The sequence below is a fragment of the Dermacentor silvarum genome, chromosome 7, assembly GCF_013339745.2.
Source record: "Dermacentor silvarum isolate Dsil-2018 chromosome 7, BIME_Dsil_1.4, whole genome shotgun sequence".
In the NCBI taxonomy this organism is placed as follows: domain Eukaryota; kingdom Metazoa; phylum Arthropoda; class Arachnida; order Ixodida; family Ixodidae; genus Dermacentor; species Dermacentor silvarum.
Window position 1 is genome coordinate 158,480,843 of NC_051160.1, and position 13,804 is coordinate 158,494,646.

Below are 13,804 nucleotides of genomic sequence, written 5' to 3' on the forward strand. Positions count from 1 at the left end.
TGGAAGACGGAGTTGCAGACGTGAATCCAATCTATGGAGGTGTGCGTTGCTGAAATCACTGGTGTTCCACCGAGTCTGCGTAAGCTCACGTGCGAGGGAACGAAGTTTTGTGGCTGCGTCTGTTCTCGACAGCATTACCAAACCTTTTATTGCAATATAGTAGCAGTTAAATAAGAATTTGGATTGTTAAATCTTTGTGCCATATTTTTAGCATAAATCCTACAATAAGAAATAATGAAAGTTGACGTACATGAAAAGAGTGCTGAAATTCGTTCCTGCAATTGCGTTGTGTGTAAGCATAAACTTATATTCCTTCCATTTTTTTCCACACGACAGCTCGGATAACCCCACCTCGTCTATGTTAGGGTATGGGAAATGTGCTGCCGTCAGTCTTTCAACCGGTCTCGCTTAATGATATTTTTCTGAATGAGTAATCACAGTTAACTGCTGTGACAAACGATTTGCGTTGGTAAGATTGCCTCATGCGAAGTAAAAAAACATGACTTTTGCTATTCAGAAATTGCAAGAAGCTTTATGCATATGCGCCTATAGAATTTGCATTTTGTACTGTAGATGCGATATATTCAAGTCTGCAATATTCTTTTGTGTATTGCTGTAAAACTGTATCTCTTGCTGTAAAAATGTTGCTAATAAAAGTGCAAAATAAAGCACATTTCACTGCCTGTTATTCACCTGCCGAAACGCAATAGCCACACGCTATGGCATGCTGGCTCACGTATCATGTCGGAATAGGGTAAAATTTTAGCTAACACAGATGCACGGCTGGCATTGATTCATACACGAACCACACACGCAGAAGGAAATTGTCTATACAAAAAAGAACACGCTGAAAATGACAGCCTTTAGAATAATGCAGACTGTAGCAGCAAACGGAACTCGTGCTAGTTTCCTATTTCGTCTGCCGAGAAAATCGCACACTCGTCGAGCGCATTGCAGATAAGTGGGATGGCTGCCTCCCCCTCGCGCATCAGCAAAACCGTTGCCATAACATCGAGCTTCATTTTTTCCATTTTTTTTTCTCAGAAGCATGACCTACCAAGCACCAGGGGAGAAATTAGCGCTCGTGATGCAAATCCTGTTTGCCTGGGGGGTATACCAGCTGATCTAGCCGCGGCTGAACTGCATCTCAGTGTCCTAGCGGTAGCAGCGCGTACTACGTACAACACATGTGCAATAGCAATATGTGGTGGCTGTGCGATGTGCGTTTCACCATAGAGAAGGAAGAGAAAAATTTAAGAGAGTACACTCAGACAATTCTGGCTTGAGAAAATGCGTCATCATCATGTGAAAGGCTAGTCTTCCAAACAGGCGCTAGCTGGCGCGACCGGTAAAAAAATTGTTTAAAATTAAGCTGACACACAACGTTATACCCCTGTCACACGGCACGTGTAATGGCATTCGCAGCGAATGAGATTACGTGTTAATGCCATTTTTGTTGCTTCTACACGGGCATAGTGAATGACATTCACTGCTAATGGCATTCGCCCGTTGAATGAGTTTCCCGAACTCATTCACGCGCGACTTGTGTAATCTCGACGACAGGGGCTTGGCAAAAAAATTACAAAATAGATAAGTTAAAACGAAATGTAATATATTTTCAGATAACCGTCCAATGTTTACCATTGTATTGTTAACAATATAGTGAAAATATGTAAACAAGAAGCACGATTTATAGGGTTTCGTTATCATAGCAGCCTGCCGATAAACATTGCCATCAATTGCGAATGCCATTTTGTTTACCCGTGTAGACCGGGAACCCAAGACGGCAATGACATTCGGTATGAATGTCATTTACTACAAATGACATTACATGTGCCGTGTGACAGGGGTATTATACTTATACAATTTTGTTTCTAATCAGGATAGACTCTTTTACTTATGTAATAAGTTGAATAGTTATGATGGTACGTTTTTGCGGCTTTTTAATGCACGAAATAAAGCCAAGCGTTGCCCAGCCGCAAGCCATTTGCCTTTCAGTGCGTTTCGGCAGCGTGAAGCCTCGTGCGAACTTCAATCTCTCGTAGCCTCGTGCTAACTTCAGTCTCTCATGGGGAAGAAACGTCTGCTGCTTTCGTATTGGCATCGTTCTTGCGTCTTGGACGAAAGGTGAGAAATTTTTTTACCTTTCCTTGTTTGAAGTTTGATGTGTATTGTGAAAAAATACATGTACAGAAGTGGGTATGATATCGTGTAGAACTTCAAACGCTGCGCACGCTGCGTTGCTTCAATGAAATTAGACAGAGCTGGCTTTGCGTCTTAACAGGTTAGAAAATGCTGAAGCTTGGGCCCATTTTTTTTTCTTAGCCCAACATTATATTAGGGAGGTTGTTACGTTTGCTCAAGACCTAAAGGGTGCCAGCGGTACGTGCCCGTCGTTGCTCGTCATGTTCACGACCGCGAAGGAGGGCGGTGAGGTGTTAATAATGATTCGGGTAATTAAATAATCAAATAATTAATTAAGGCCGTAATTTTTGAGCGAGCGATGCTTGTGATGGCTGAGGTTTTTTTAGAGGGTGGGTTCAGTTGTATTTACAATAGGAAGCGCAATGAGGCCATCTTCTGTTCATTTGCCAGCGTCTGCATCGTTTGCTGGCGAAACGTTTCGCTTCTAGGAGCACTTAAGACATGTAAAAATATATCATGTTAAAAGCATACCATACCTACCAGTTAATTAGGTACATGGGAATCTCCCGGCCTGGGCCTTGGCATTTACTGGGAAGACAGCGGTTTGGGAGGTTAACCCGGCCACTTGGGAAATTGCACCCATGTCAGGGGCCAATTGGAAATGGATTTTTTAAAGGGTCCTCTCTTTAACTATCCGCACAAATGTAATTTCTGTTCAGACAATGAGCACTAATAATTAGCAGTTGTCGAGGGAGAGTAGAGCTCATTGAAGATGATCTTTCAAGCATGCCTATTTATATGGAAGCATTTTTGGCAAATGGGGCGTGAGTGTTTTCCTTGTTTCACGTGTTGACTGAATAAACTGCCTGTGAAAAAAAAATTATTCTGCAAAACTTGTGGTAATAGACCCTACTGATTATCTATATATTTTTTATGTTTGATATTTGTGTATAAATGCAACTGCGCGTACAGTGCTAGGATGCCGAAAGTACAAGTGCCCACAAAATAACTCGGAACGCCAGACCGGTGGCCGCTCGTCGGCAGAGCACACCCGCGGAAAAGTACAGCCTTGGTCTGCGCGTGCCCTAGTGCATCGAGATAGGCATTGCCTTGCGTCAAAAAACTTGCTGTTTGTCCCTCTTAGCGCTGCGACTAGACATCTGGGGGGGATGGGGGCCTGTAGACGACAGCGTGCTCGCGCGCTATGCAGCGTAATCTCTAAACGCACGCGTAATCCCTGTGGCGTATTCTCGTCGAAATCTGCATTAAATCTAAGAGATAGTCATGCTTTCTGGATAGCTTTCGTGGGTGGAATCCATGAGCGTTTATAACTGAGTGGTGACTAGTGAGTTCACCATGCTCTACTTTAGTTATACCTAATGTATTGCATATCTGAGTTAATTATTTAGCCTAAAGAAACTATGAATTTATAGCTTATCCTTCATGTGGGTGAGCGCCACGGCTCGTCTATAATAGCACTGTAGCGCACTTTTCAACCGGATGATCGTGTAGCGCGATGTATTTTAGTCATTGTGGAATTATATTCCGAGCCGCATTTACCACTTGGGAATAAGATCAGAACTTTGACTGTAACACGACGGCCCCTTTAATAACGTTGACTGCGTGCAGTAATAAAAGTTTTCAAAATGGCATCAGACGGCGTATTCCAACACGCCAATTTCATGCACAGGAGTTAATTTATGCATGCGGCACTATAATTCAATGCTTCGCAGTCACAGTGAACATCGCATAGTGCGCTATTTATTTACGAAATCTGGCCGCTTCGCTGCAGTTTTAGTAGGGAGCATACTCTAACATTTGATCGCGTGTCTGCGTTGGTTGGCTCAAACATTCAATTTTTCGTTCAGTGTGGTGATACGTTGGTAATCAAGGGGGTGTTCAGCTGTGCGAGTTAAATGCCTATAGGAAAAAAAAACATTCAGTGGGGTCCCATATCGATTAATAAGACGACTTTGACGGCGAATGCTTTAATTCGTTGAGGTCATTTCATTTGCGATTGCAAATAAATAAATTAATTAAATAACTATTAATTAGTCGTAATTCGGTTTAATTGTTTTCTTACTTGCTGTTACGGAGTCTAATTGATCCCTATTTGTATGTATACTGCTCTTTGGAAATCTTAGTCTTAATTTGGCCTGACCAGTCTTACCACGGAGTCTCAAATTGATGTTAAGTAGTCTCCATTATTGTTCGCAACCCCTAAATTCTTTTAATTAATTGTAATTATTTTAATTACTTAGTTATTCACTTTAGCACGATTTAATAAAGGTGTCGTACGATGTCTGTGCATTGGTCTTGTTAATTACGCTAATTAATCTTATTTAGTCTTTGGTACTCTTGAATTACGCTTAATTATTTTAGCTACTTGGTGATAAATTCACTTTTACATGCTTTATTGAACGGTAGAGCTGTAGTATGCCGCTTTCTGATTTTTACTACTGCAAGTGTTATCCGCGATGGTCACATTCCGCGAATAATGAAACGCTTTAAAAGGCGCCGATGCCCAGTAACGCGCACGCACGAGCGCTTATGCTCCATTCCGGTGCACACACTCGCACACAGCGTTTCAGAGACCGCATCCGCACAGCCTCCCTGTGACAACGCTAAAAGGCACCCAACGCTATTCTTTTGGAGCAAGGCAACACCTATTTAGATGCACTGGGGAGCGAGGCGAGCTTGCTAGGGAGACCGCGCATGCGCAGACTCTGGCCCTACTTTTTCACCGGCGCGCTCCGCCGGCGAAAGGCCACCGGTCCGGCGTTCGGAGTTATTTTGTGGGCACCTGTACACATGCAACTGCAAATTGCTGTTTCTTTTGGATTTCTTTTGTAGCCTTAGCTACACTGGCCTAGCCAAGCCCGTTTCGCGCGGCACATCAAGAGCCGTGCTGCGCATGCGCAAGCATCAGTGATGTCACGCGGCTTGCGCACCACCGGAGCCACCGGAGCCGGCACCTCTCGCGCACTCCGCCGCCGCCGCGCGTGACTCACCGCCGCCGCGCGTGACTCACCGCCGCCGGTCTGCGCATTCCAGAGGAGTGACGTCGTAGCCGTGGTAGACGCACTGGCGCCGGCGCGCGCTCGCTGTGCAGTCGCCGCCTGACACTGCGCTGGAGCCGCTGCGCTTCTGACTGGCGTTTGCCAGTGTGGTATAGCCATGGAGAAGGAGAGCGCAAATGCTGCTCAACAGCGCAGAAGAACGGAGAAGCTTGACTCATCAGATCCCGAAGTAGTTGCCTGGCAATTAGCGGTTGAGCGTAGGAGGAATGAATACATGTGCCACATAATACGTATACCGCGTGTGTGTCATTGGAGCAGCAGTAAGCATGACAATCAAGCTAATCCTTGACAATCTAGACAACCAGGAAAGCTAAGAATAATCATCTGAACCTTTGCTAACGCTACGTATATCCTGGCATAGCCGAGCTAAGCCACTGCAACTTTTTTTTCGTTTACATTCGTTGTGTGGTTGTGGTAGCTTTACTTGTTGAACGTTTTTTAGGCCCGGCAACATGTGCCATTCTTCTGACTATGAAGTGGATCCACTTCAGGAATACTGCGAATGAATGCATTAGCAAAGATGTTCACACTAGAAAAAAAAAACGCGACCGTCAGAATCTTTGGATCTCGCGTGAGATAATACAATTGAAACGCCGTGTCAAGCGCCTATCACGCATGGCCGCTAACCGAGGTGCGAATACACTGCAGCTGCTGCGCGATGAATTGCGCACAAAAATAAAGCTGTCCAAGTTCACCTTCTTTAATGTCAAAATGCACAACTTTCTTATCAACGACCCGAAAAAGTTGTGGTTGCACCTAACGAGGAAAAACGATAGTATTAGCAAATTGAAACTTCACGACGCTATCATGAATGATAGTAGCTGTATAGCGACTGCATTCAATGAGTACTTTTCGTCTGTGTTTCTTAGTGCCACCCACTCAGCCTACATCTTTTCAGAAAACCAGTTTTGCTATCCCAGATCTAGACATAAACGAAAGGGGCATTTTTTCGGTTCTACTTGAATTAGATACCAAGAAAGCTATCGGTCCGGATGGCATACCAAACGTATATCTGCGTGGATATGCTGAATGGTCTGCAAAGTATCTGCATATAATTTTCAAATAAAGTTTAAGGAAAGCGGAACTATACCTTTGCAATGGAAAACAGCGAAAGTGATGCGACTTTATAAGTCGGGTGACAAACCTAAAGTAATCAACTATAGACCGGTTTCACTGCTATGCAGTTGCAGCAAAGTCTTGGAGCACTTCGTTTTCAAGCACTCAGCATGGGTTTCGGCGCAGCTTATCAACTACGACACAACTCATTCACACCACAAATGATCTAATGGTAATACTAGACAAGGGCGGACAAGTTGATATGATTTTTCTTGATTTTGAGAAAGCTTTCGACCGTGTGTCGCACGCCAATTTAATGTTCAAGGTTCGATGCATCCTAGACAACCATCAAATTGTACAGTGGCTCGACACGTACCTTACACAGCGCAAGCAATTTGTTCATATAGGCAACTCGAACTGACAATTTGTATCCGGTACCCTAGGGATCGGTGCCCGGGCCACTACTCTTCTTAATTTATATCAACAATTTACAATTTAACTCTACAGTGCGTTGCCGTTTATTTGCCGACGATTGTGCTGTATATATGCACATTGAGTCAGATGAAGACCAACAAATGCTAAACAACTTCTTAACAGCAATTAACAGCTGGTGCTTAATCTGGCAAATGCGACTAAACGTTTCCAAATGTGTTCACATGAGAGTTACACGCAAAAAGAGGCCGCTCGTCCGAACCTATAGCATCAGCAATGTTCCACTAATTGCGGTAGACCAATTTAAATATTTGGGATTATACATAAACTCTACGCTAGCCTGGAAGAGTCATGTGAAATACGTAGTTTCATTGGCTTTGAAGAAACTTTACATGCTAAGAAATCGTCTAACACATTACACTTCCAGAACTAAGCTTGTGGCATACACGACATTAGTTACACCGTTATTGGAATACGCAGACGTTGTTTGGGATCCGCACATCAAAGTTGATGTAAATTGCATTGAACGTGTCCAGAAAAAAACGCTAAGATTAATCTTCAACGCTTCTGGCAGGCATGTGTCGGTTACTAACCTTAGGCAATGAAGCGGTCTTCCTACTTTAGAAGCACGTAGGAAACTATATACCGACTGCAAATGCTCTTTAATATTGTAAACGGTAGAACAAATATGGAATTCATCAGTTACATGCAGTATAACAGCGCAAGGCCAACGAGATGGAAACACAGCAAAACGATTCTAATGCCACGAGTGAAAAACGCGTATCGTTTTTCCTTTTTTCCTCGAACCATAGCCGAATGGAACGCACTTCCATGTGATGTAGTTGGTTTATCTTCAGCCGATGCCTTCATATCTGTGAAACAACCTTACTTGTGATAGTTATTGACAGTGATCATTATTGTACTCTTTCCTCTTTTTTTCCTTGCATATAGCCTGCATCGTAAGCGTGTCACTATTGCCTACTCCCTAGACACTTCTGTTACCTATCCAGTTTGCTTGCGTTGGCGGAAAAGGTTTCGTGAATCTAACCCTGTACCAATCTATCAGTTTCTGAATAGCCATTGCTTGTTTACCTTTCCCTTATGTTTCCTTTAGATGATTTCAATTAACCTCGGGAGCCTTGTTTGTTATCTTCATTCTGAAATAGCTCTTCCGCATCATGGCTTATGCCTACAAACAGATAAATGTTTTCACGCTTTTTTTTCAGCGAATAAAAGTGCTGATTGGCCAGCACGTGGTGGTAGTCCAGCATGCTTAGAAAGCCACGGTATTTTCTCTGAAAAAAAAAAACTACCACTTCGCGAGTACGAGTTTTGTGCAGTACTAATGATTGTGTACTTTTTTTTCTTGGGCTAGCGTCCAGTTGTCATTCAGCCATAGCTGCTTTCTCAGTATTTTTAAGCAATACTATGGTTATCAATTTTGTTGACTTGAATGATTGCAATGTATATTTATTCTTTATGAAATCCATGCACCCACTCCTGCCATGGATTCCAAAAGGCAGCCGGCAGTATCTTACAAATAAATAAATATTCTGTATTGTATTGCTTCCCTGTTGTGTTATATTTGTCAGTGCTCATTAATATGCTTGTAACCTGCAAGTGACGGTGTCAATTTGAAGTTGTTGTTACATTTAGTGCCGTGGCTATCAATATTTCTTGAGGTGTCTAATGTGGCTCCACAAAAAGTTGGACAACAGAACCGCTACTATTACCTTGCTTGTAACGGTACTGGTGAGGGCAATGCAACATTTTAAGGAATTACATTTTTGCCCCAATAAAAGCTTGCCGTCAACTAGCTGAGAATGATATATTAAAATAGATGCTCTAACGAATGTGTAAAAGCATCGAAATACCATGCGGATGCCCGTCGCCGCGAGCAATGCTTTCCAGCATTCAAACTACCCGCTCATATCGGTACCCAGGAAACCGAATCCGGAAGTGAGTGGTTAGTCTTGCGTCTAGCGGCTTGGTGTGCTACAGTCAATTGGGCCGCGGGGTTCTATGGGAGTGCCCTCTCTTTATAAATGCTCTCTTTATGGATTCACCATTGCCTCATCGGCTCAGCCGAAGGCGAGCTTATTGCAACGGGCGCCGCTAGGGGAGCTTTTTGTGCTTGCAGTAACCATTTATCGGCGGCAAGCAGCTCTTGGCAGAAGCGTTTGCTCCCTGCTCTTGTGCTGAGCGTCTCTGGCCGAGCTTTGTTTCCTTAGGAAGAAATAATTACATTGTCATTTTTTAATCTGTTTTTGTACTCAATGAATAAAAGTGCTAATTGGCCGCACGCAGTGGTAGTCCAGCATGCTTAGAAATCGCGCAAGTGCCGCACGACAACGAAGTTTGCTCCTCGCGACGGGGTGACAATGGCGATCGTCGCATGCCGCTAGCGTCCGGAGACCCTGCTATGCAGATTTGTCCAATATCTCGGACACCAAGTAATCAGACAGTACTCCTATGCCAAGGCATTCATCCTCATTAACACTCGCTGTCTAATGTAGTGCACACCTGCTGGCACCATCTATGCCGCATTGATGAAAACTTACATCATTCAAGTTGCCGCAAAACAGTTCCCAAATGGCGGCATTCAGTGACGCGGCGTTGTATGGCACTTACTCTCAGGGCATATCTTTGTTTCTTTATTAAAGTGGATACTACAGCGAACGCGCAGAATACGAACTTGAAACTGTTCACGCGCTTACTTTTATCTACGCTTCCTTTAATTTCACGTGTCCATTATGTTGGACGCTGGGACTCAACCCTGTTATTAAGGCGAAAGCCGTACATGTCTTATCCATCAGCCGAACTTCAACGTCCTTGGGCGAAAACCGTGTCGTCGAAGAGAAATCGTACACGATTCACATACTACAGCGACCCGGCATCGTGTATTACCTATGTAAAAACGCTCACGGCACAATTCTGTCGGTGGGCGGGTCAATGTCGTCATCGTCTTCTACGAGTAAGCAAGCAACGCTCACGCAACAATTTTCATGGTGCGCGGGTAACCTTTGCTGTCGTGTTAATTAGGAGAGAGTTAATTCATGCACTCGAATCCACGACCTTCGGTGGGAGTCGAACCCTCCAGCTTATGTGCGAGTCGAACTAACCACTTTTGGCGTTAAGGCGAATTAAGGCTCAGTTAATTAATATAGAGTTAATTAAGGCACTCGAACCCACCACCTTTGGTGTTAATTAGAGATGAATTAAGGCATAGTAATTAAGGTAGACTTGATTAAGGCACTCGAGCGCGCAACGTTTGGTTGAAAGAAACAATAAGAAGTGACAACGCATTCGAATGAGAATGTCAAGTAATTTGATGAATGTCGCTTGAGCGCGCAGGCTTTCGCATTCACCCTCTTTAGCGCATTAGAGTGACTCAATTTTTTGAACTTGCTTTTGCGATGACCTTGTTATGAACAGCAGACGAGTACTATTGGTATTTAGTGCCTGGTGGACGAAATTGCGTTTCTTTCTGTTTGAGATCGGCCTCGTGTGTCTGATGAGACGGCTGACACGATTTTGAGAAGGGAACACGTCGAACATTGAGCTTTCTTTGTCCGACGCCTGTTTCAAGTATTGTGGTGGCGTCGTCTGCTACTCTGGGCGGCACCTATAGACGCCAACGAGAAAGGCGTTCGCAGGAGCGCGAGTGCCGTGCGGAATGCGGTGCTTTGGCAAAAGAGAAAGAGAAAAAAAAAGCTAGCGTAGCTTTCACTGGAGGCGCAATGCTAAAGAGACAGCGGAGATGATGGGCGCCCAGCTAGTCCTGGCTTTTGGGCTAGGCTAAGCACTACCAAGTCATCCCCAGCATTCCAAGAATTTATTGATTATTTGTCGATTATCGATTAGCTATTGACTGGCTATCGATTGCGTATCGATGACTAACTAAGCTTAAGTAGTCCCAACCATGCTTAGCTAGACTTAGGCAGCTCAGCTTCGCTAGTTCACAGGGGTATGTGCCATTGCTCTTGGACCCTTTCTGCACTGCCACATTTTTGGATTCAACAGACACATTACGCCCGGCTTGAACAGCTCCGCTGTTGAAAGGAAATTTCAAGGCTAGCTGACGCGTTGTGTCTCTGTGGCTTATCCGTCGTCGAAGCCTGCTCTTCTTTACAGTGCAAACTTTGGCAGAAAAGTGACCTTCTTAGGATACTTCACGCACGTTCTGGTCCTTACGCGGCAATCAGCCGACACACGCCTACGCTCGAGCGCAATCACACCGGGAGCTGCGAGAGGGCCACGCCGAGCAGTTCCATCCCGTGCACATACCATTAACTTACACGCACATCCTACAACACTATCGCCTTTCACGAAGAACACTACCGCCGCCTCAGAATGCTCTGACGCGAGAGGAAGCTGTAATATGGCTAAAACTCCAAACAAACACGTATCCACATTTGAGTCTTTACCCCGCCGTAGACCATGCACTGTATTCCTATAAATGCCCACACGGCGATGAATGCACAACGCTTTACCGCATGGTATGGGCTTGCGCAAACACACCACAGCTCACATAACACACCCCACCACACGGCAATGGGAGGCAACGCTGCCCAGCTCCGACTCGACGGACCAGCTCAACCTGGTCAACCGAGCGAGCACAGCTAAGACCGCTGGGCTCCCGGACTGAGGGGACCAGCTACTGCAAAGCGGAGGAGCTACCGACGCTCGAGTGCTCTTTTATTGCGATAGCAATTATATGGACACTCCAAGCGGATTTCTGCCGTCGGCGTCGCCGTGAGCTTCCGTATAAAGTTCAACGGCAATAAAATCGTCGCCGCGAGCTATATGCTGTATGTGTGAGTGAAAACGCGCGAGGGACGCGCGCTTTCACGGGGAGAGAACACATGGCGGAGAGCAAAAGCGACTTCTTCCGTCGCGCGAAAGGGAGGGGAGACGACGTTTAGCTGCGGCACCAAATGAGTATCTTGCAACCAGGCGCAAGGGGAACTGGCGACTCAATCACCCACGCGAAAGGAGGAAAGCGGGAAGGCAGCGCGGGAAGGAGGGTTTGCAGCTTCTGCTCTGCAAGCAACTGCGCACTTGTACTTTGCGCGGCGCCGGGATGTCGCGCGCATCGAATCTTGAAAGCGATCTGCAACACGGCTCCTACCTTTGTATGCGCTGTGCTTTCGACGGTCAGTTTCCGTTGAAGCGATAGACCGCACGATGCTTCGCACGCTGCGGCGGCTGCGCTTGCTGCCAGCGTTTTGACAGTCGTCTGCGTTCATTCAGTGTGATCTATTCATGTTTGCTTGTGCGCGATGACACCACGCTTGTCAATTCAGTTAGAAAGCGAATGTGTCCAAGTTTATGCAGCCGATAAAACTACTATCCTTACTCCGAATATCTCTCTGCTAATTTGCTATCGCAATTGATGCTTCGCCTTTCGGGCGAAACTGCGACATTTTTTATGGCTACGTCACTGCAATAAAGCATATCTGTTTAAATCAAGCCGGCTAGGGGACTATTTGCAACCACCCAGTTTCAAAGGGAATGCCAATAAATCATCAAATCATCATCGTGTTGTACGAGCCCACAACCTACACGAACCACGGGTTAAACACGTAAATCGCATGCCAAGTGCTGTAATTTCAGAGGCCCGCATCGAACAAGCCTTTCCCGCCATTCCCTGCGAGTTTCACTAGTCTACACAGTACGTTAAAAGAAAGGCCGAAAGCTCAGAACTGAGGTTCGGCGGTCGACTTACCAGACCAACGGCTCACTTCCTCGTGACATGCGAACCGTTGTCAAGTGGCCGCAGCTAGTCGACGGACGCTCCGCAGAGGTGCGTTGGTCCGTCGGCTCGGACATTCTGGCAACCGCGCCGCTGTCAGTGGGCGTTGCGCAATGATGCTGTGCTGCTACCGATGGTGGTGGGAAAACGAGCGTGCTCGGACTGGTACTAGCAGGGAGAAAATACACAGTGACGCAGTAGCGGCGATCGCATGTCGCAGATTGATGCCACGAACTTGACCACTGATAAACGCGGTCTGTGACGTAGAGGCCTAAGTGAGCAGCTGAAGCTTGTGCGTTGCTTCAATGCGTCATCCTTCCAGCGGCAACCGTGACTGGCCTGAAATTCTGGCCACACGCAGTTTTCTTATTTCAAGACACGCCAACGGGGGGCGTGCCGTGGAGGAAATGTTCCGCAAAGGCGCATCGAAGCCAAGAGTGTACTTCCGGAAGGGAACAAGTGAACAAAGGCTGATGAAAAAGACTGTATGGACGGCACACCTTTCTGCGCACTATAAATCCTGCTCTTGTCAACAGGGATTCCATGATGTGAATACCCTGGGCAATAACAATGACAAAACGGCGCATAAAGTTTTGGAAGGGCTTCACTTAAAAGAAGAAAAGGTAATGCGAGTGTAACTCAGACTTCTCTTGTATTGTATGACGCAGAGAATAGACTTTTTTAATCCTTCAAGTGATATTACCAACTTTAATAAATACCCCGTAGTCTGTCTGCTGTGTCTGATGCGATTGTGCATAGGAAACGCATACATGTATAGCATATGTTACTGTCTTTTGAATAAAGTTGCCATGAGTGCCTCCTAATTTGTATTTGTTTCTTTGTGTTTGTGCCCTAGAGAAAGCTTATGTAATTAACCCCACAAAGCTCAACGACCACTCCACATCAAAGAACATTAAAACAACTTGTTTCCATTTATTTCACCCCAACGACACAAGGAGCATATTTGTACGAAGAAAACGTGGAATGATACTTGAACAAAAGTAATTTAATTCGGTAAAAACGTAATGAATAATTAATTTGCTGAACTAAGCTCAGTTGAACACTACGTCCAGCATATTCAAAATCGCTAGTTTGGGCTTTACATTAGGTTTGCAGTGCTTAAATCACACTTTTTAGGCATCAAATTCCGATACGTTGGGTTTTGTGGGGTTGAGAGCCAAGTAGCTCGAAAACATGTCCTTCCGCGGTGCATGGAAAGGGTGGTACATGCGAGGAAGAGGCTAGTGCTTGTTCGTCCTTTTCTAAGACCACGTCGTTATGTGATTATCTCAATGATGTGCACCAGTGTCGAACACTCTTGCCCCAATCAAAGCCA

General features: G+C 45.3%; 1 protein-coding gene across 1 annotated transcript in view; it reads right to left on the reverse strand.

The window, feature by feature from the left end:
• LOC119457397 (uncharacterized) overlaps window positions 1–12,962 on the reverse strand; it is a 29,855-nt gene extending 16,893 nt beyond the window's left edge. The window contains exon 1 of the mRNA XM_037718976.2: window positions 12,442–12,962. Coding sequence (XP_037574904.1) covers window positions 12,442–12,545 — 104 coding nt within the window. The 5' untranslated portion in view covers window positions 12,546–12,962. The remainder of the gene's footprint in view (window positions 1–12,441) is intronic.
• Between the last annotated feature and the right edge of the window lie 842 nt (window positions 12,963–13,804).